Source organism: Mesocricetus auratus, unplaced genomic scaffold, assembly GCF_017639785.1.
Source record: "Mesocricetus auratus isolate SY011 unplaced genomic scaffold, BCM_Maur_2.0 Super-Scaffold_100006, whole genome shotgun sequence".
NCBI lineage: Eukaryota > Metazoa > Chordata > Mammalia > Rodentia > Cricetidae > Mesocricetus > Mesocricetus auratus.
The window spans coordinates 67731722-67746370 of NW_024429190.1; the positions used below are offsets into that span (position 1 = coordinate 67731722).

Here is a 14649-nt window from a genome sequence, read left to right on the forward strand (position 1 = left end):
GCCTACAATTCCATGGCCAGAGAGTCTGGGAAACAGAACCTTCATTCAGTGGCTGATGGAAGAAGAGGCAGACTCCCACGGCTAAGCACTGAGCTGAACTCAAGAAATCCAGTGACAGAGAGGGAGGACTGATGACCAAAGGCATTAAGACTGGGCTGGTTTAACCTCCAGAAACAGCTGACCTGGCAAGGGTTAGCTCTTGAATCCCAGACTGATGCCTAGGAATCCAGCATGGGACTGATCAAGACCCCCTGAATATGGGTGTCAGTCATGAGGCCTAGGTAATCTATTGAGCCTTGGGTAGTAGATCAGTATTTATCCTGGGTATACAAATAAATGGACTTTGGACTCCCATCCAACAATGTGAGATGTACTCTCACCCTGAACTCTTGGGGGAGGGTCCAAGCCCTACCCTGGATGAAATGACAGACTGTGGACACCCCCATGGCGGGCTTCACCCTCCCTGGGGAAATGAGGGGATATTGGGAGGGGTGGTGGGAGGGCACGGGAGGAGGGGAGGGAAGTGGAGAGGAACCTGGAATTGACATGTGAAGCAACCTTGTTTCTAATTTAAATTTAAATTTAAAAATAAAATATATATTAAAAAACTAAAAAAAGAGAAAACTCTGTGACCTTGGGTAGTAGACTAGTGTTCACCATGGCATACAAGTGAACTTTGGGAGCCCATTCCAAATAGAGGGATGCTCTCTCAGCCTGGACACAAGGGGAAGGGCCTAGGTCCTGCCCTGAACAAATTGACAGACTCTGGAGATCCCCCCAAGGAGGAGGGCCTCACCCTTCTTGGGGAATGATGTGGGGATTGGGCTGGGGGTGGGGGGGTAAGGGTGGAGCTGGTGGAGGGAGAAGGAGTGAAGCTAGAATTGACATTTGAAGCATGCACGTTTCTAATTTAAATAAAAAGCATACTTAAAAATAAATAAAATAATGAATTAAAAAATAAAGATGGGTCAGGACAGAATGACCCTTTCACCTTGGTGTCTCTGTTCCCACCCATCCTCTCGAGCTAGTTTATGTTTGTCTCAAAGGCAATGAGAGTTTGACCTCTGTTTCAGAGTCCACACCCTGTGCCCTTAATGGAGAGATTGGGAGCTATGAGGTAGGAATGCCTGGAGGCCGTTTCAGAAGCACACCAGAGGCTGGAACCATGCTCTAGGAGCTGTCCCAATAGTCCCTGACACTGCTGATGAGAGCAATCAGCACCCTGGATCACAAGGGAGAAATCAGATCTCCTGTCTATAAGGAGCCTAGTGGACAGAGTAGTCTCCCAGGACTCCTTGAGGTAAACAGGCATGACATGAGTCTAGAGCCCCAACCATCACTGCCTTCTCAGGAGGAGAATAAACCTATGCACAAGAGACCCCAGGGGCCTCCTCTTACTTTCTCGGCATTCACACTTAAAGTGCCCCCCCTTTTTTGAGACAGGGTCTCTCTGTGGCTTTGGAGGCTGTCCTGGAATTAGCTCTTTTAGACCAGTCTGGTCTCGAACTCATAGAGATCCACCTGCCTCTGCCTCTGCCTCTAGAGTGCTGGGATTAAAGGTGTGTGTCCCCAATGCCCAGTTTAAGTGGCCCTTTTTAAGCCACCCTGGAAGCAAGTTCCTGGACCAGGACTAGGACTAGCAGGTTCAGGTTAGAGAGTAACCAAGAGCTCTCCATACCATGGATCTTTCTGCCTTCACTCCCCCTGGTCCCAAGAATAGAAGACTATAAACATGGCTTTGACAAAAATCTCCCGATGACTTTGCCTCTCTGCGGGACACCTGTTCAAAATGTGCCTCATCCTCAAAAGGCTAGAAATGGTTTGAGGTACTCAGGATCCAGCTACAAAGGCCACTGAAGCACTGAGCTTGGTAATTTTTATACCAGTAAATATATGTCCAAAGCAGAAGCTGGTGGATGCTAGCAACATTTTCTACCAAGGGGAAGGTGGCTGTGGCCCAACATGGAGAGAGCCACTGTAGGCTATAGCCTGTTGTGATTGGTCCATTTCTTTCTCTGACCTCACAAAGAGCCACTGTGAGAGGAGAATGAATGCCCTGCATATAAGGCCTTGGGCTTGACTACAAGTCTGTCCCTACAGACCAGGTAGCCGGTTTCAGTTGACCTGTGGGACTCTTTCTGAGTATTGAGTAGTTGGGTTGAACACCTGTTCGAGAGCTGTGACCGTCTGACCTCATGGCCTGCTCCCCTGGAAACGAAAGCCTGAGAAAGCAATACAAAATTAAATGTAACATCGGCCACGGTGCGTTCGGGCATGTGAAACTCGCTCAGCATCGCTTCACAGGCATTCCAGTGGCGATAAAGACCATGGAGAACTCAAAGAAGCACACTCGGATCATCACGGCAGAGATGGCAACATTGCAATCATTACAACACCCGAACATTATTCGTTTATTTCAAATCATAACGACCCAGAAACATTCTTACTTTGTCACAGAATATGCTCCAGGAGGAAACCTGGCCCAGCTAATAAAGAAAGGTGGCAGGCTGCAGGAGGAAAAGGCGCAGAAACTCTTTGGTCAGATGGTGTCAGCCATCAGGTATTGCCATCATATCGATATCATACACCGAGATCTAAAGCCTCACAACATTCTTCTTGACGCAGAGGAGAATGTAAAGGTTGCCGACTTCGGTCTTGCCAGAAGATGCCGAGCTGGAACTGTGCTGCAGGGAAGGTGCGGCACTAACATCTTCAACGCACCTGAACTGGTACTGGGAGAAGGCTACGATGGGAAGAAGGCGGATGTGTGGAGTCTGGGAGTGGTGCTCTATTTTATCACCATTGGGTACCACCCCTTCAAAGGAAGCACCCGGGAAGACACTGAGGGGAATATCACCCGAGGGAATTATGTGGTTCCATCTCACGTCTCTGGGCAACTTGAAAACGTCATTCACCAAATGCTTACAGTTGTCCCAGAGAGGAGGTCCTGCATTGAAGACATTGAACAACATCCATGGGTCATGAAATGTGAAGACATCCCACGTGACACTTACCCGGATCCCAAGGTACTTGACATACTCTCTGACCTTGGGTTTGATGTCAATGTCATCTTGGAGTCTCTGCATAAGAGAAAGTATGATGAAATGATGGGGACGTACCTTATCATCAAAGAGCAGGTACGCAAGGGGATTAAGATTGACTGCAACACCTTACCCAAGCCTGCAGACCCTGACCCTACACCTCCCCCATCGCCATTATGTCGCCTAAAACGAAGAGCCAGTGAGCCCATCTTTGACGTCCACCACAGTCAACCTTCACCACAGCACAAGGCTGATATCCTGACACTTCTAGAGCGGAAATTGGCCAAAAGTGCCTCCCTGCCTCAATATTGTCCCCAGAAGAAGATCCCCCCTTGTAGCCATGACCTCTTCTCCATAACTGCAGCTATCCCATGTATAGACAACAGCATATTGGAAGAGCTGGACTCTGACATGGAAGCAGCATCTTCCCCTAAGAACATCGGGTACTTCAACAGACTGCACAAGAGAATTGGGGCTTGCCTGTCAAAATTGTGCTGCTGTTTCCTAAGGAATTCAAAGACACAAAGCTAGTCTATGTTCACCAACAGAGTGGCTCCTGAAAAATAGGTAGGAAGCAGAGTCCAATGAGGAATTGGGCAAGCAGGTATGAGAGGGTGTATAAGTGCCTTGCATTTTATTTATTCTATGTCTTTTCGTTGGAAAAATGAGGAAAAAAAACAGAAATATGTATGTATGTGGGGGTCCTCTGGGATACTCAGTTGTATTTCTACAACAGCTAGATTGAATTCTGCTACATAACATACCTCCTGTGGGAGAAATCCTGCTGTAATTCAACTACAAGTAAACAGCAAAAGACTGTGATCAGAGCTGGTGCAGGAGGCGGGGAGGGGGAAAAATTGACCAGAAAGAAAGGTGTCTAGACTTGAGATGGAAGATCAGGTAAGAAAGATGGGAAGGTTCCATGAATCTTTCTCATCCCCTTCTCCAGCTTCCCTCTGCCCCAGCCCCAAACTAACGGTAGTTCTAGGAATGAATAGATCCCTGATGTACTGACAGGTACTGACAAGGAATCCTTGTGTGCTGTGTCTCTTCAATCTTTGAACATCAGGGGTATGAACCCTTCCTCCAGAACATTCTCATACACAGTGTCAGTTTGCAGAGCTGCCACGACTTCATTAATGTGGTCCCTGTTGTGTGTAACTTGTGGGTGCAGCTCCTTCTCCTTGGGGGATGAGTGTGATCAAAGAGGGAACCCGGCAGAAACAGTGCATTGAGTAGCTGGACCTCTTGATGCATAGAACCTGCACCAGACCAGGCATCTGTTTCTACATCAGCCATTTCTCTCATCAGTGAAGATAAGACACAGTGTTGGAAGGGCACAGTATTCTCTGGTCCCATCTTGTCTTTTCTGAATGGCTACGCCTGACCATAGTGGGGGCCTTGTTTAGCCATGAACATGGGAATGGCCTATAATGTTGTACCGTCTGTGCAATCTCCCTGCTGTCCCCTCTTTCTGAGCACCTTGTCCCCTGTGACTTGCTTCCTGGGCAATTCTTCCTTTGGTATGTTCCCACATCTTCCTTCAGGACAAATGTCAGGGCCTAGGAAGATATGTGCTGGCTTATGTTCAAGGTAGTTGGGACTCACTGTCCTAGTCATCCCATGGTTTTCCATCCCCTCACTTCTCCCTTGCAGCTCCCAGTGCACGAAGTGACATGGCAGGCTGTGAGTCTCTGTCTGGAGGACAAGATGTCGCCATCTCTAAGTCAAATGCCCTCAACTCCATCATCACTACCATTTCTAGTATGGAGGTAAACAGAGGTGTGGGCCTCTCTCTTCACTGGCCTGCCCCTGCTTAGCGTGATATAGGTCATTCATTTCATTGCCTAGACATAGAATGCCTCTGAAGATGAGACTCGACAAAGGGCCACCTGAGAAGAGGTCCTGTCTTTTCAGGTGCACTCGTTATTTCTTAAATGTGAGAAATCTGGGGATCCGTGCTCTTCACCTGTGCTTCAGTCAGGGTGCTGCTGAAGACTTCTCTCAGCAGAGTGGTGGTGTGAGAGACATTGTCCATAGGGAACAGATGACGAGATAGGAAGAATGCTTGGGAATCTAGTTCCTGGTAGGGTTACTGTGGTCAAAGCACAAAGGCACTGCGTGGTTGAACTGTACAGTGCCCTGAGCCCCGTAAAGCCCTTCGACATCACAGTGTGGAGGCCACCAGGAGGCGGCCAAGCTGGGTACCCAGTGCCTGTGTATCTGCATCATGCCCAGTCTGGTGGAGATGTTTGCTGTATCACAGTACTCTCCACAGCGGCATTCCAGGAACGTGCCTCAAAGGGCAGTGGTTGCTTACTAAACATTCATCAGTTTCCCAACTCCCAGTCTTCCACATCTGAGGATCCTGGAAGGAGTCCCTGATTGGTCAGAGGGAAGCCATATGACCTATGCCCCTGCATTTCCTTGGCATTGTGATCCCAATTCTTGTGTCTCTGACTTTTATGGTCGATTGTTGCTGAGTTCATGGCTCAACAGAACAAGACTCGATTGGAAGTTTGAAGTAGAATTTCCTTACCCGAGCAAGGAATGGAGAAGACATGCTATGTCGTTGGGCATAAGGAACAAATGTCCTGACAGAATCTAATGTGACGATCTGGTATCTGGCAGAGGGACTATGGTCAAGGCTCTAAGGAGCCACCTCAAGGTCTCTCTACAGTTCAGATGGACAGAGGCACAGACTCTGACTTGTCTCCTGAGAGCAAAGTGTGGGGCATTGGCCAGGTCTGGACGGCAGCATCTGCAGGCAAGATTCTGGATACATCTTATGTCATGCTGCATGCCAAGTCCCTGGGACACCAGCCAAGCCAAGAAGGCAACGTGATTGCAGTAACACAGGATTCTCCACAGAGAGCTAAATCCATTCTCAAGAAGAGAGGGCATTGTTACAGCCATCCAAATCATCTGATGAAGAGGCAAGAAGTACTAAGAGGATGTCTTCAAGCCCTGATTCCCAAGACCAAAATAATACTGTTGTCATGGGATACTTAATGCTGGCCCTCTTTTTTCTCCCTCCATTTATTCTACCTCCAATCACCTAAAGGACAATTCCTTCCCAGGGTCACAGGAGAACCCTGTTCCAGATTCATGGGGAGACAAGTTAAGACAGAGATCTGGACCTCTGTGTCCTCACAAGTCTATATTGACATCCAGGATGTACCCAGTCTCTGGAAGGTCCTGTTCTGCCTGCAGGATGGGCCGAGCTGGGACATCGTCACCATCTAATGCAGAAGACCTTGTACCAACACACAGTCCTGCTGACAAGGCTGATTTATTTGTCTCAATATAAATATACCCCAGCATGCCCTTGTGGGGGTTGCTGTCACTATGGTGACACTAAGACAAGGACTATGGCACTGGGAGGTTGGATAAAAAGATGTTGTGAGGCCAAACTGTACCTGGGATCTAGATAGTGAAACCACTGCTCCCTTCTTAAGACCTGCTTTCTACACTGGTGTCCTCATAATGCCAGCCCTGTCCTTAAGGCAACAACTTCTTCCCTGAATGTCCTTCAGCTTTCACTCTCAGTCTTCTAGACCTGAAGAGCCTGGAGGAGGCCTCTCCAGATTCGTCAGTGAGTGGCCCTGCGACCACTGTCGCTGCATCTCATGAAGATATCTAAGATGTGGGATGTGGGCAGAGCTGGACCTTCAGTTTTAGCCATGCAACCCATTTCTCACGCCCTGCGCTGTGCCTGCTCTAGTCCTCCTGCAGCATCATGGTAGCAATTCTTCCCTCCACGGGCCCAACTCACATTCTTACCTACAAGGAGTAAGTGTGAGGATCAGGTCAGAGGTGTGATGCAAGCTTCTGGGCTGCCTTTGTGCAATGGTGTGAGCTGTTCTTTTTTTTCTGTCGACATTCAGTAAGCACGGTGATGTGCCAGGCCCTCAGTAGGTGCTGGATCCCAGGATCATTAGTCTGGTGGTCAAGCTGCCCACAAGGAGCTGGCACACTGGCAGAGTCCAGGATAATCTGGAAGACAAGGGCGGTGAGGTAAGTCCACATGAAAACAGTTCAACGGGGGGATGAACCTGAGAGGGTCCGTGGTAGGGCAGGGAGTTGGTGGAGATTGTCCCTGTGAGGAGAGCAGCGCTGGGCAGAGACTGGGACCAAAGAAGGGATGAGACAGCAGGCCGTGGGAGCAGCCATGAGACAGGCTGCCAGCCTGGATGGCTAACCTGATGTCTCACTGTGATAGTGAAGTATGTGGGCACCGAATTACTTGTAAATTACTTGTAATTTAACTTTTGATGCAATGGCTCTTGGCTCTCAGGCCCTGGTAGTGTTGGCAGTTCCAACGTGGCCAAAGGCCTGTAATATACACTCCTCTTTTGATGGTGATGGGAAAGGCAGATGAAGGAGCAGAACAATGAGAAAGACAGGAGGCAGAGGTCAGCCTGACTGGGCGACAGTGGTGGACTTCCAGCACTAAGAGGCCATGTGCCTGCTGTGGGACCCCATCATTCTTCACAAACACCAGTTATCATGCCAGGTACAACGTGTCACCAGGCAGTCCTCCTGGACCTGGGTGGTCCCTCAGACCCTGATGCTGCTTTCTGTCCCACCCAGACACTCAGTCACCTTGAGGACACCTGTCACTGTCCAGGATTTTTCTTCCTACTCTGAAAATGAGGTGCTGAGTGAGGCGGGTAGGATGGGCATCCCAAGTCCCCTCTGGTCTGACTGCTGTCACTGTGTTCTCTACAGATGTCACCAGCACTGAGTCTGACCTTCACTAAAGCAGTGAAGCATCCTAAGCTGTCCCTGATAAGGACAACCTAGGCCACCAGGGCAGAGGTCCAGTCCTTCCAGGTTCTTCCTTAAGGGTGAGAAATCTGGGAATCCATGTTCTTCATCTGGGCTTTTGCCAGGGTGCGGCAAATGACTTCTCTCAGTGGAATGGTGGCATGAGAGCAGCAAGAAGAGCCTCGCAGGCTTTCCTCCCGTAGCCAACTGTTGGTGGAGGAACGCTCAGCACCTCTGAAACTTCCTCGTTGTTGTCATCTGCCACATGGCATGCGCTGACAGAGATCTCTCAGCTCCTTGCTAGAACTCCATAGGGGACCCTTATGTTATACTTGGAGGTCAGAAAATGAGAGAGAGCAGGCAGTGTACCCGGGGTCCCTCAGAGCATGCATAGGTTGGGAGTCAGAGTCCAATATTGTCAGACTAAGAGAAGCATCATTCACCTGCCATCTGCTGTCCCTGCTTTGCCAATGTGATTATCTGGAACAAAGCTGTTCTAGTTTCATTTCCATTGCGGTGACTTTGACTTACACTTCCAGGTCACCATCCATTATCACAGCAAAGGGGAGGCACAAATGCAAAGCGGCTAGTCGTATCCTACCCATGGTCCAGAGCAGAGAGCGATAAATGCATGCATTTAAGCTTGCTTGCTCGGGCTCCGCTAGAGTTCCTGCCTCACATGTAGTCTTGGACCCAAGCTTAGGTCTCCCCACGCCAATTAAGATAATCAAATCACTCCTCTACAGACACCCTTACAGGTGAACTGCTTCTAGACAATTCCTCAGTGAAGACTGCAGTCCCAGGTCACTTTCGGCTGCACAAGTTGACAGTTGAAAATGAGCAGCACTGGGGCCCTGCCCTGTCCTCTCGTCTCCTTCCCACTCTCCTCTTCCCCCATCCTGTGTCCTGCTCTCCTGTCTCTTGTGTGTACGTGTCTGTGTGATGTGTGTGGAGGTTGCAGGCTAACCCTATGAAGTCATTCTCTCCAGCCACTTTAAAGGACACAGGGACTGGATTCTGTTGCTCACTCCTCCGAATGTTTCTGCAGCTGGAGAATATGATGGACATGAAGCACGCTAGCACTTACTGGAGAAGTTGGAGGCTGCTGGGGAGAGTGGGAGCCTTGACCTTGGCCCACACGTGTGCCATTTTCCTTCCTTGGATGCCAGTCAGGACAGTTCTGTGTCCCTCAGAATTGCCTTGGTTGTTGATTGGGGAATGCTCAACCTCTTGCCTTAGTTTTCTGTCTTTAGATCTTACTGAATCTTATCATCTTAGTTCACTGCTCTCTGTTCTTTATGCTTAGTTTATTTTACCAGAACTTTCTGTCACTGTAACAGTAAGTACATACCATTTTAGGACATGGTTACTCACATTGGTATACTCAGAGCCCTTGCCAAAGGTGCTCTTATTAACCTGTGAAGAGAGCAAGCCAGGAACTTTAATCCTTACTCAGGGATGAGAATAAACTAAAGCTCAGAGCAGGACCTGCCACAGTGTGGTCCCTGAGCCTGGAAGCTCCTGGTTCCACTCTCTGAGATTCTTGGTTTCTTTTGTGTTGGACCTTTTCCATTCTGTTCTTGGCAGCTTTAACAAGAGCTTCTGTATAAACTGGAATATAGAAAGTCAGGGACTGGGTTTCCAGAGTCATCTTGATATGTGGTTCTTCTGGCTTCTATTCCTGTGTTCACCAATTAATACACTACATCTCTCCATAGGTCTCATCTGCTGCTGTGCCCTGTGCTCAGTGAGGAGGTTTGAAGCAAATGGAAAATGAATCAAATACAGAAAGCCTGACTCAGACCCCAGAGGCTCTGCAAAACATGTCCTGTTCAACTAGGAATACTCTCTGATGCCACGAAGACAAGGTAGAAAGTGAGTCCACCTCAAGAACTGGGTCAGAGTTCCACTGCCCTGCCTTACTTGAATTCCTTTTTCTAGGGATTACTAACAAATCCACATAGGCCTATCTCCTGACTCACAAGTCAAGATGTTGCTGTCAGAGTGACTGGTGACATGATCCACTCAGAGCTTCCCTACGAAACGGAAAGCCAAGACTCAGATTGCCCTCCCCATGGTCTTTTCTCTGGCTCCACTGGGAGCTGAAGATCACCAAGGACATCTCCTTCAGATGCAGGTAGGATGGCCCACTTAGAGGCCCTCAGCTTCTGATGGTAACACCCTGGGGTTCTGCATAGCTAGAAGGGGGGATAGGGCTGACAGTGCAGTTCAGTCCTGGAGCACATGCCTGGCATAAGTGAGACCCTGGACTCTGTTCTCAGAAGTTAGTGTGGGAAAATGTCTATAATCTGTAGAAGGGAAGTCTCCGAGCAGTCTCAGGTCTCAGGATCTGAGCAGAGGCTTTGATTGCACCAAATTCCTGCCCTTTCCTGAGTAGAAATGGAGGAAGTGTCGATTGGAGGGATAGGGAGATACTGGTGAGGGGAAGGGACTGTGAGGAGAGGAGGGAGGGAAACTGTGACCTGGATGTAAAACAAATAAAGATTTAAAATGCTTATTTTAAAGAAATCCTAAAGCAAGTGTCAAGCAGGAACCGTCCTGCCAAGGCTGGTGTTGTGGAGCTGGTGAGAAAGGCTTTCTTTGCACACCTAAGCACAGGAACAGACCCCAATCCCAGCCCCACTTCAGACCTTTCTGCCTCCCTTCCTTCTGCCAGCTTTCCTTTTTTTTCTTTTTTGAGACAGGGTGTCTCTATGTAGCCTTGGCTGTCCTGGAACTTGCTTTGTAGGCCAGGATGGTTTCGAACTCACAGAGATCCACCTGCTTCTGTCTCCCGAGTGCTAAATTGAAAGGCCTGGGCCACCACTGCCAGCCTTATTACCAGAACCTGCTCTGGTAATGTGATCCAGGGTCCATGGGTTAGGGCTAGGAGAGAGGAAACATGACTGCATATGCCCAACGCTGGCCCACTTGCTGGGGCTGTCTTGTAAGATGATCAGCTTAGGCCTATCTTATCTAGTGCCATCCAGATGTGGGATAGGCATCAGGCTAGAATCACAACGCAATGCTTCTAAATGGTCAGTATTGAGAGGACAAGGGTACTCACTGTGTTCTGGGCTCCTGGGGAAGAGGCATCAGTGCAAGGAAGAAATGTGATCAACAAGTGGATTGCACTCAAGTGGCCCCAATAGCTTGAGCCATTTTGAAGCCTACTGGACATGCCCCAGACCCAGTATCTCCCCCATGACCTGACTTTCTTTTTATAACAGCCTCCCCATCAGACACACCACTTTGGTATTCTCACTGTCACCACCTTGATACACAGTCCAGACCTCAGTCACCTTTCATACCTCTCTCCCTTTGTGTAACACATTCAGACAGTTGCTACCTCAGTGTCCTAACATAGCCCCAGAGTGACCCAGCTCTCATTGCACAGCTAGCGTGGCAGGCTTTGCTTGGCAGCCTTGCAGTCATTTTTGTTCTCATCCTTACACTTTCCCGGCAAACTCAGACCTAGGGATTGTTGTCCCAGGATGGCCTTCCATCATCATGACCTTGGCATTTTCAGGTGAGCTCAGGCACCAATTCCACCCATTGCACATAGCAGCTAAACCACATCTCATTTGTTTTCTGAACTGGTCCAGGGCTCACCTACATCCTGCTTAGGAGACTTACTCCATCTCTCAATATCCCAGAGTCCCTTAGTGAGATGACACTTGGAAGGAGAACAGAGATCCACTGTCTTCTCTGGGACATTCTATAGGAGATTATCCACTGGGACATACATTTAGGGACGCCATATCTGGAAGCTGGTCTTTGTGGAGCCCGTATCCTCTAGGGTTGTGAAGCAGCGAGACTGGGATTTCTCCCAAGTGACAGTAGCTCATTGCTTTCTCATAGAAGAGTGTTTCTAAATTTTACATGGATGCTTGACTTCTATAGGCCTGAGCTGGCTGTGGTGTACTACATGTGCTGGAAGATGAGAGTGTTCAACAGGGAATTGGCCCACTTCTTCTGGCCCAACCAGGAGCCATTGACCACTTGACTGCAAATTCTGCTACCTGGAGACCCCAGACACCTGTGAGTTTCTCAGATGGGGAGCCAGTGGGCTACAGAGTATCTGGGGTGTCTGATTCAGAAGGGCCTCCACTTCCTGCTCATTCTGCCCTCCTCCCTCCCTACCCCTGCTGTCTGGCTTCACAGACAACCTGGAAACATGTGAGCGTTTATGATTGTCCTTGCATGCTTTTAGTATCCTGTGTGGGAATATGAAAACATGTGTGGTGTTCAAGTTAGAACTATGCAGACAAGATAATTAAAACTATACAGATGCTGAGAGCATGGGCTTAGAGCACAAGGCAAACAAGAAGAAGTCATCTCACCTTCGCTGAATGCTCTGAGCTTTTTCCAGAAGAGGAAAAATAATGGAAATGATGTCCAGGCCTGAAGCAGGCTGGTCTTGAGGACTTATACCGACTTGCAGCTGGCCCTGGTTGGCCCGGAGCCTCCCCTGTGGTCTGGGTGGCCACTCGCTGGAAGGTCCCCTGCCCTAGGATCTGTTTGCTCCTGGAAAGTGAGTTCAGCCTGAGGCCATAGAGTGGGAATGCCTGCCAGGACACCTGTGGCTTATGAGACTTCTTTCATTTTTTTAAAAATTTCATTTTACATTTCAACCACAGTTCTTCCTCCTACCCTTACTCCCATCCTCCTTCACCTCCTCTTAGTCCTCCTCAACTCCCTCCTAGCCCACAACAAGTCCACTCCTCCTCATGGGTAAGGGCTCCCATCAGGAATCAATATAGTCTGGTACAATAGGTAGGACAGGATCAGGCTCCTCTCCAATGCATTAAGACTGAGCATGGCATCCCAGCATAGGGAATGGGCTCCGACAAGCTAGCTCATGTACCAGGTTCGTATCCTGGTTCTACTGTCAGGGATCTCTCTAATAGTCCAGTCTTCACAACTGTCTCCCATATATGGAGGGCCTAGTTTAGCCCCTGGAGTCTCCACAGTTGTAGGTCTAGAGTTCCAGGAGTTTCCCAGAGCTTGGTTCAGGTGTGTCTGTAGATTTCTCTATCACAATTTTGTCCTCCCTCACTCATATATTCCATCTTCCCTCTCTTAGACTGGATTCCTGGTTGTAAATCTCTGTGTATGGTTACATCAATTACTGGATGATGATAGTTGTGGTATTTATCAATCTGACCACAGTGGTAGGCCAGTTCAGACATCCTCTCTATGATTGCTAAGATTCTTAGCTGGAGTCTTCTTTGTGATTCCTAGGAGTTACCCTACCTAAGCCTATAGTGGCTCTATCTACTAATATATCTCTTTCTTTTTTATAGCACCTTTCTCCTCTTGGAAGAGAATTACAAGATTTAGGAAGAATGAGAAGCCCCTGCGATTAGTTTCCTCTAGGTTGGTGCCCACTGCCTACATTTAGACTCTAACCTTGCCTGAGCTCTGGTAGATACTTTAATATCACAATTCCAATAATACACTGGAGAAACCAAGAGGAAACCATTAAGAAATGTTTTAATTATTGAAACCATGGCTACATAAGAAAATCTGCACATTGTGGCCTAGCTGATCCTGGAAGAGTGTCCCAGCTAGACATCAAAATAGAGCACCAGTTGAACCCAAACTCAGAAAAAGGGTCAGCGCAGGGTGTTGGCATGGGAATGGCATCCATATTGTCAAACCAATTTGACATGAACATTTGTTCTCAGTTTCTGAAGTCCTCGAATGAAGAGGATAGTAAAAATTCTCAAGATCAAGTTAACTGACCTGGAAGTGGCATCTGTCTTATCTAAAGGCTGAAAGTTATGCTGTGTGCAATACCCATACAACTCCTCCTGTATTTCAAGTAAGTCACGTCTACATACCCTCATAGCGAAATATTTCTCCCCCATAAGACAGTCAACTACTTTAACCAACAAGCACAGGGGAGATGAGGTCTCTACGACACCTCTGTTAGCAAATTCTGTCTGTTCACCAGTTGGCAGCTCAAGGAGAAATGCTCCACCTGGCTACCCATATTGAACAAGAAAATGTCATCAATCTCAGGGACGAAGAAGGATTTACTCCCCTAATGTGGGATGTGGCTTGAGGCACATGGACAAATAGCTGTAGTAGAATTCCTACTTCAGAATGGTGCTGAGTCTCAGCTTTCAGGAAAAGGTCAAAAAAGTGTAAAGATACTGTTAGAAAAATGGAGCTAACTCAACAATTGAAACAGATCCTGGATTCTGTTCGCATCTTCTGAAGGTACTTGAAAACATCAAGGAGCGATGAAGCCCTCAGAAAATGCCATCTTCTCTTCACTTCCGGGTCCTTATAAATGACAGTTTTGTTTAGGTGTACATTTTCACCTCAGTCACAATATTTGCTGGGTTTTGGTAGTTTTAATAAATGTTATTCTAGATAATTCACTGGTTTATAATAAAATTAATGCTGATTTTTTAAAAGTAAGTGTATTTCACCATATATTTAAAGTTATAAATTAGTGTTTTATGGCATGGTTTCCTGTCTTTGTATCACAAACTGTAATTTGACACCTTTAGAAATTCTACCTTTTTTATACTCTTGTATTAACTCTTTGACTTTGCACAGGACTTACTGTAAGTCTGTTGGGGGAAAGATAATGTTCTTGTTGATTTAAAAAGGATACAGTGTAATGGTTTTCAAAGTCTTGTTTCAATAAAATATGTTTGCTGTCAAAAATTTGTACAGACAAGACACTTTCAGAAGTGTCAACCTTTCTTGTCCCTTGCCATTATGCACCCCCAGACTACCCTCTGACAACCTATCTATTCGCAGAAAAAGTTGCTCCAAATTGGTCCATCTTTCTGTTCTTTTGTCAGTTGCTCCTGACCCA

The 14649-nt window shown here is 47.7% G+C and overlaps 1 protein-coding gene and 1 pseudogene across 1 annotated transcript; both read left to right on the top strand.

Moving 5' to 3' along the window:
- The first annotated feature begins 2195 nt into the window (after nucleotides 1-2195).
- On the top strand, nucleotides 2196-3572 carry LOC101835404 (putative sperm motility kinase W). Its single transcript, XM_013111955.2, has one exon. The coding sequence runs from the start codon at nucleotides 2196-2198 to the stop codon at nucleotides 3570-3572; it is 1377 nt and encodes a 458-aa protein (XP_012967409.2).
- A 9758-nt stretch (nucleotides 3573-13330) lies between these two features.
- Nucleotides 13331-14199, top strand: LOC101835146 (annotated as a pseudogene).
- Nucleotides 14200-14649: the final 450 nt, after the last annotated feature.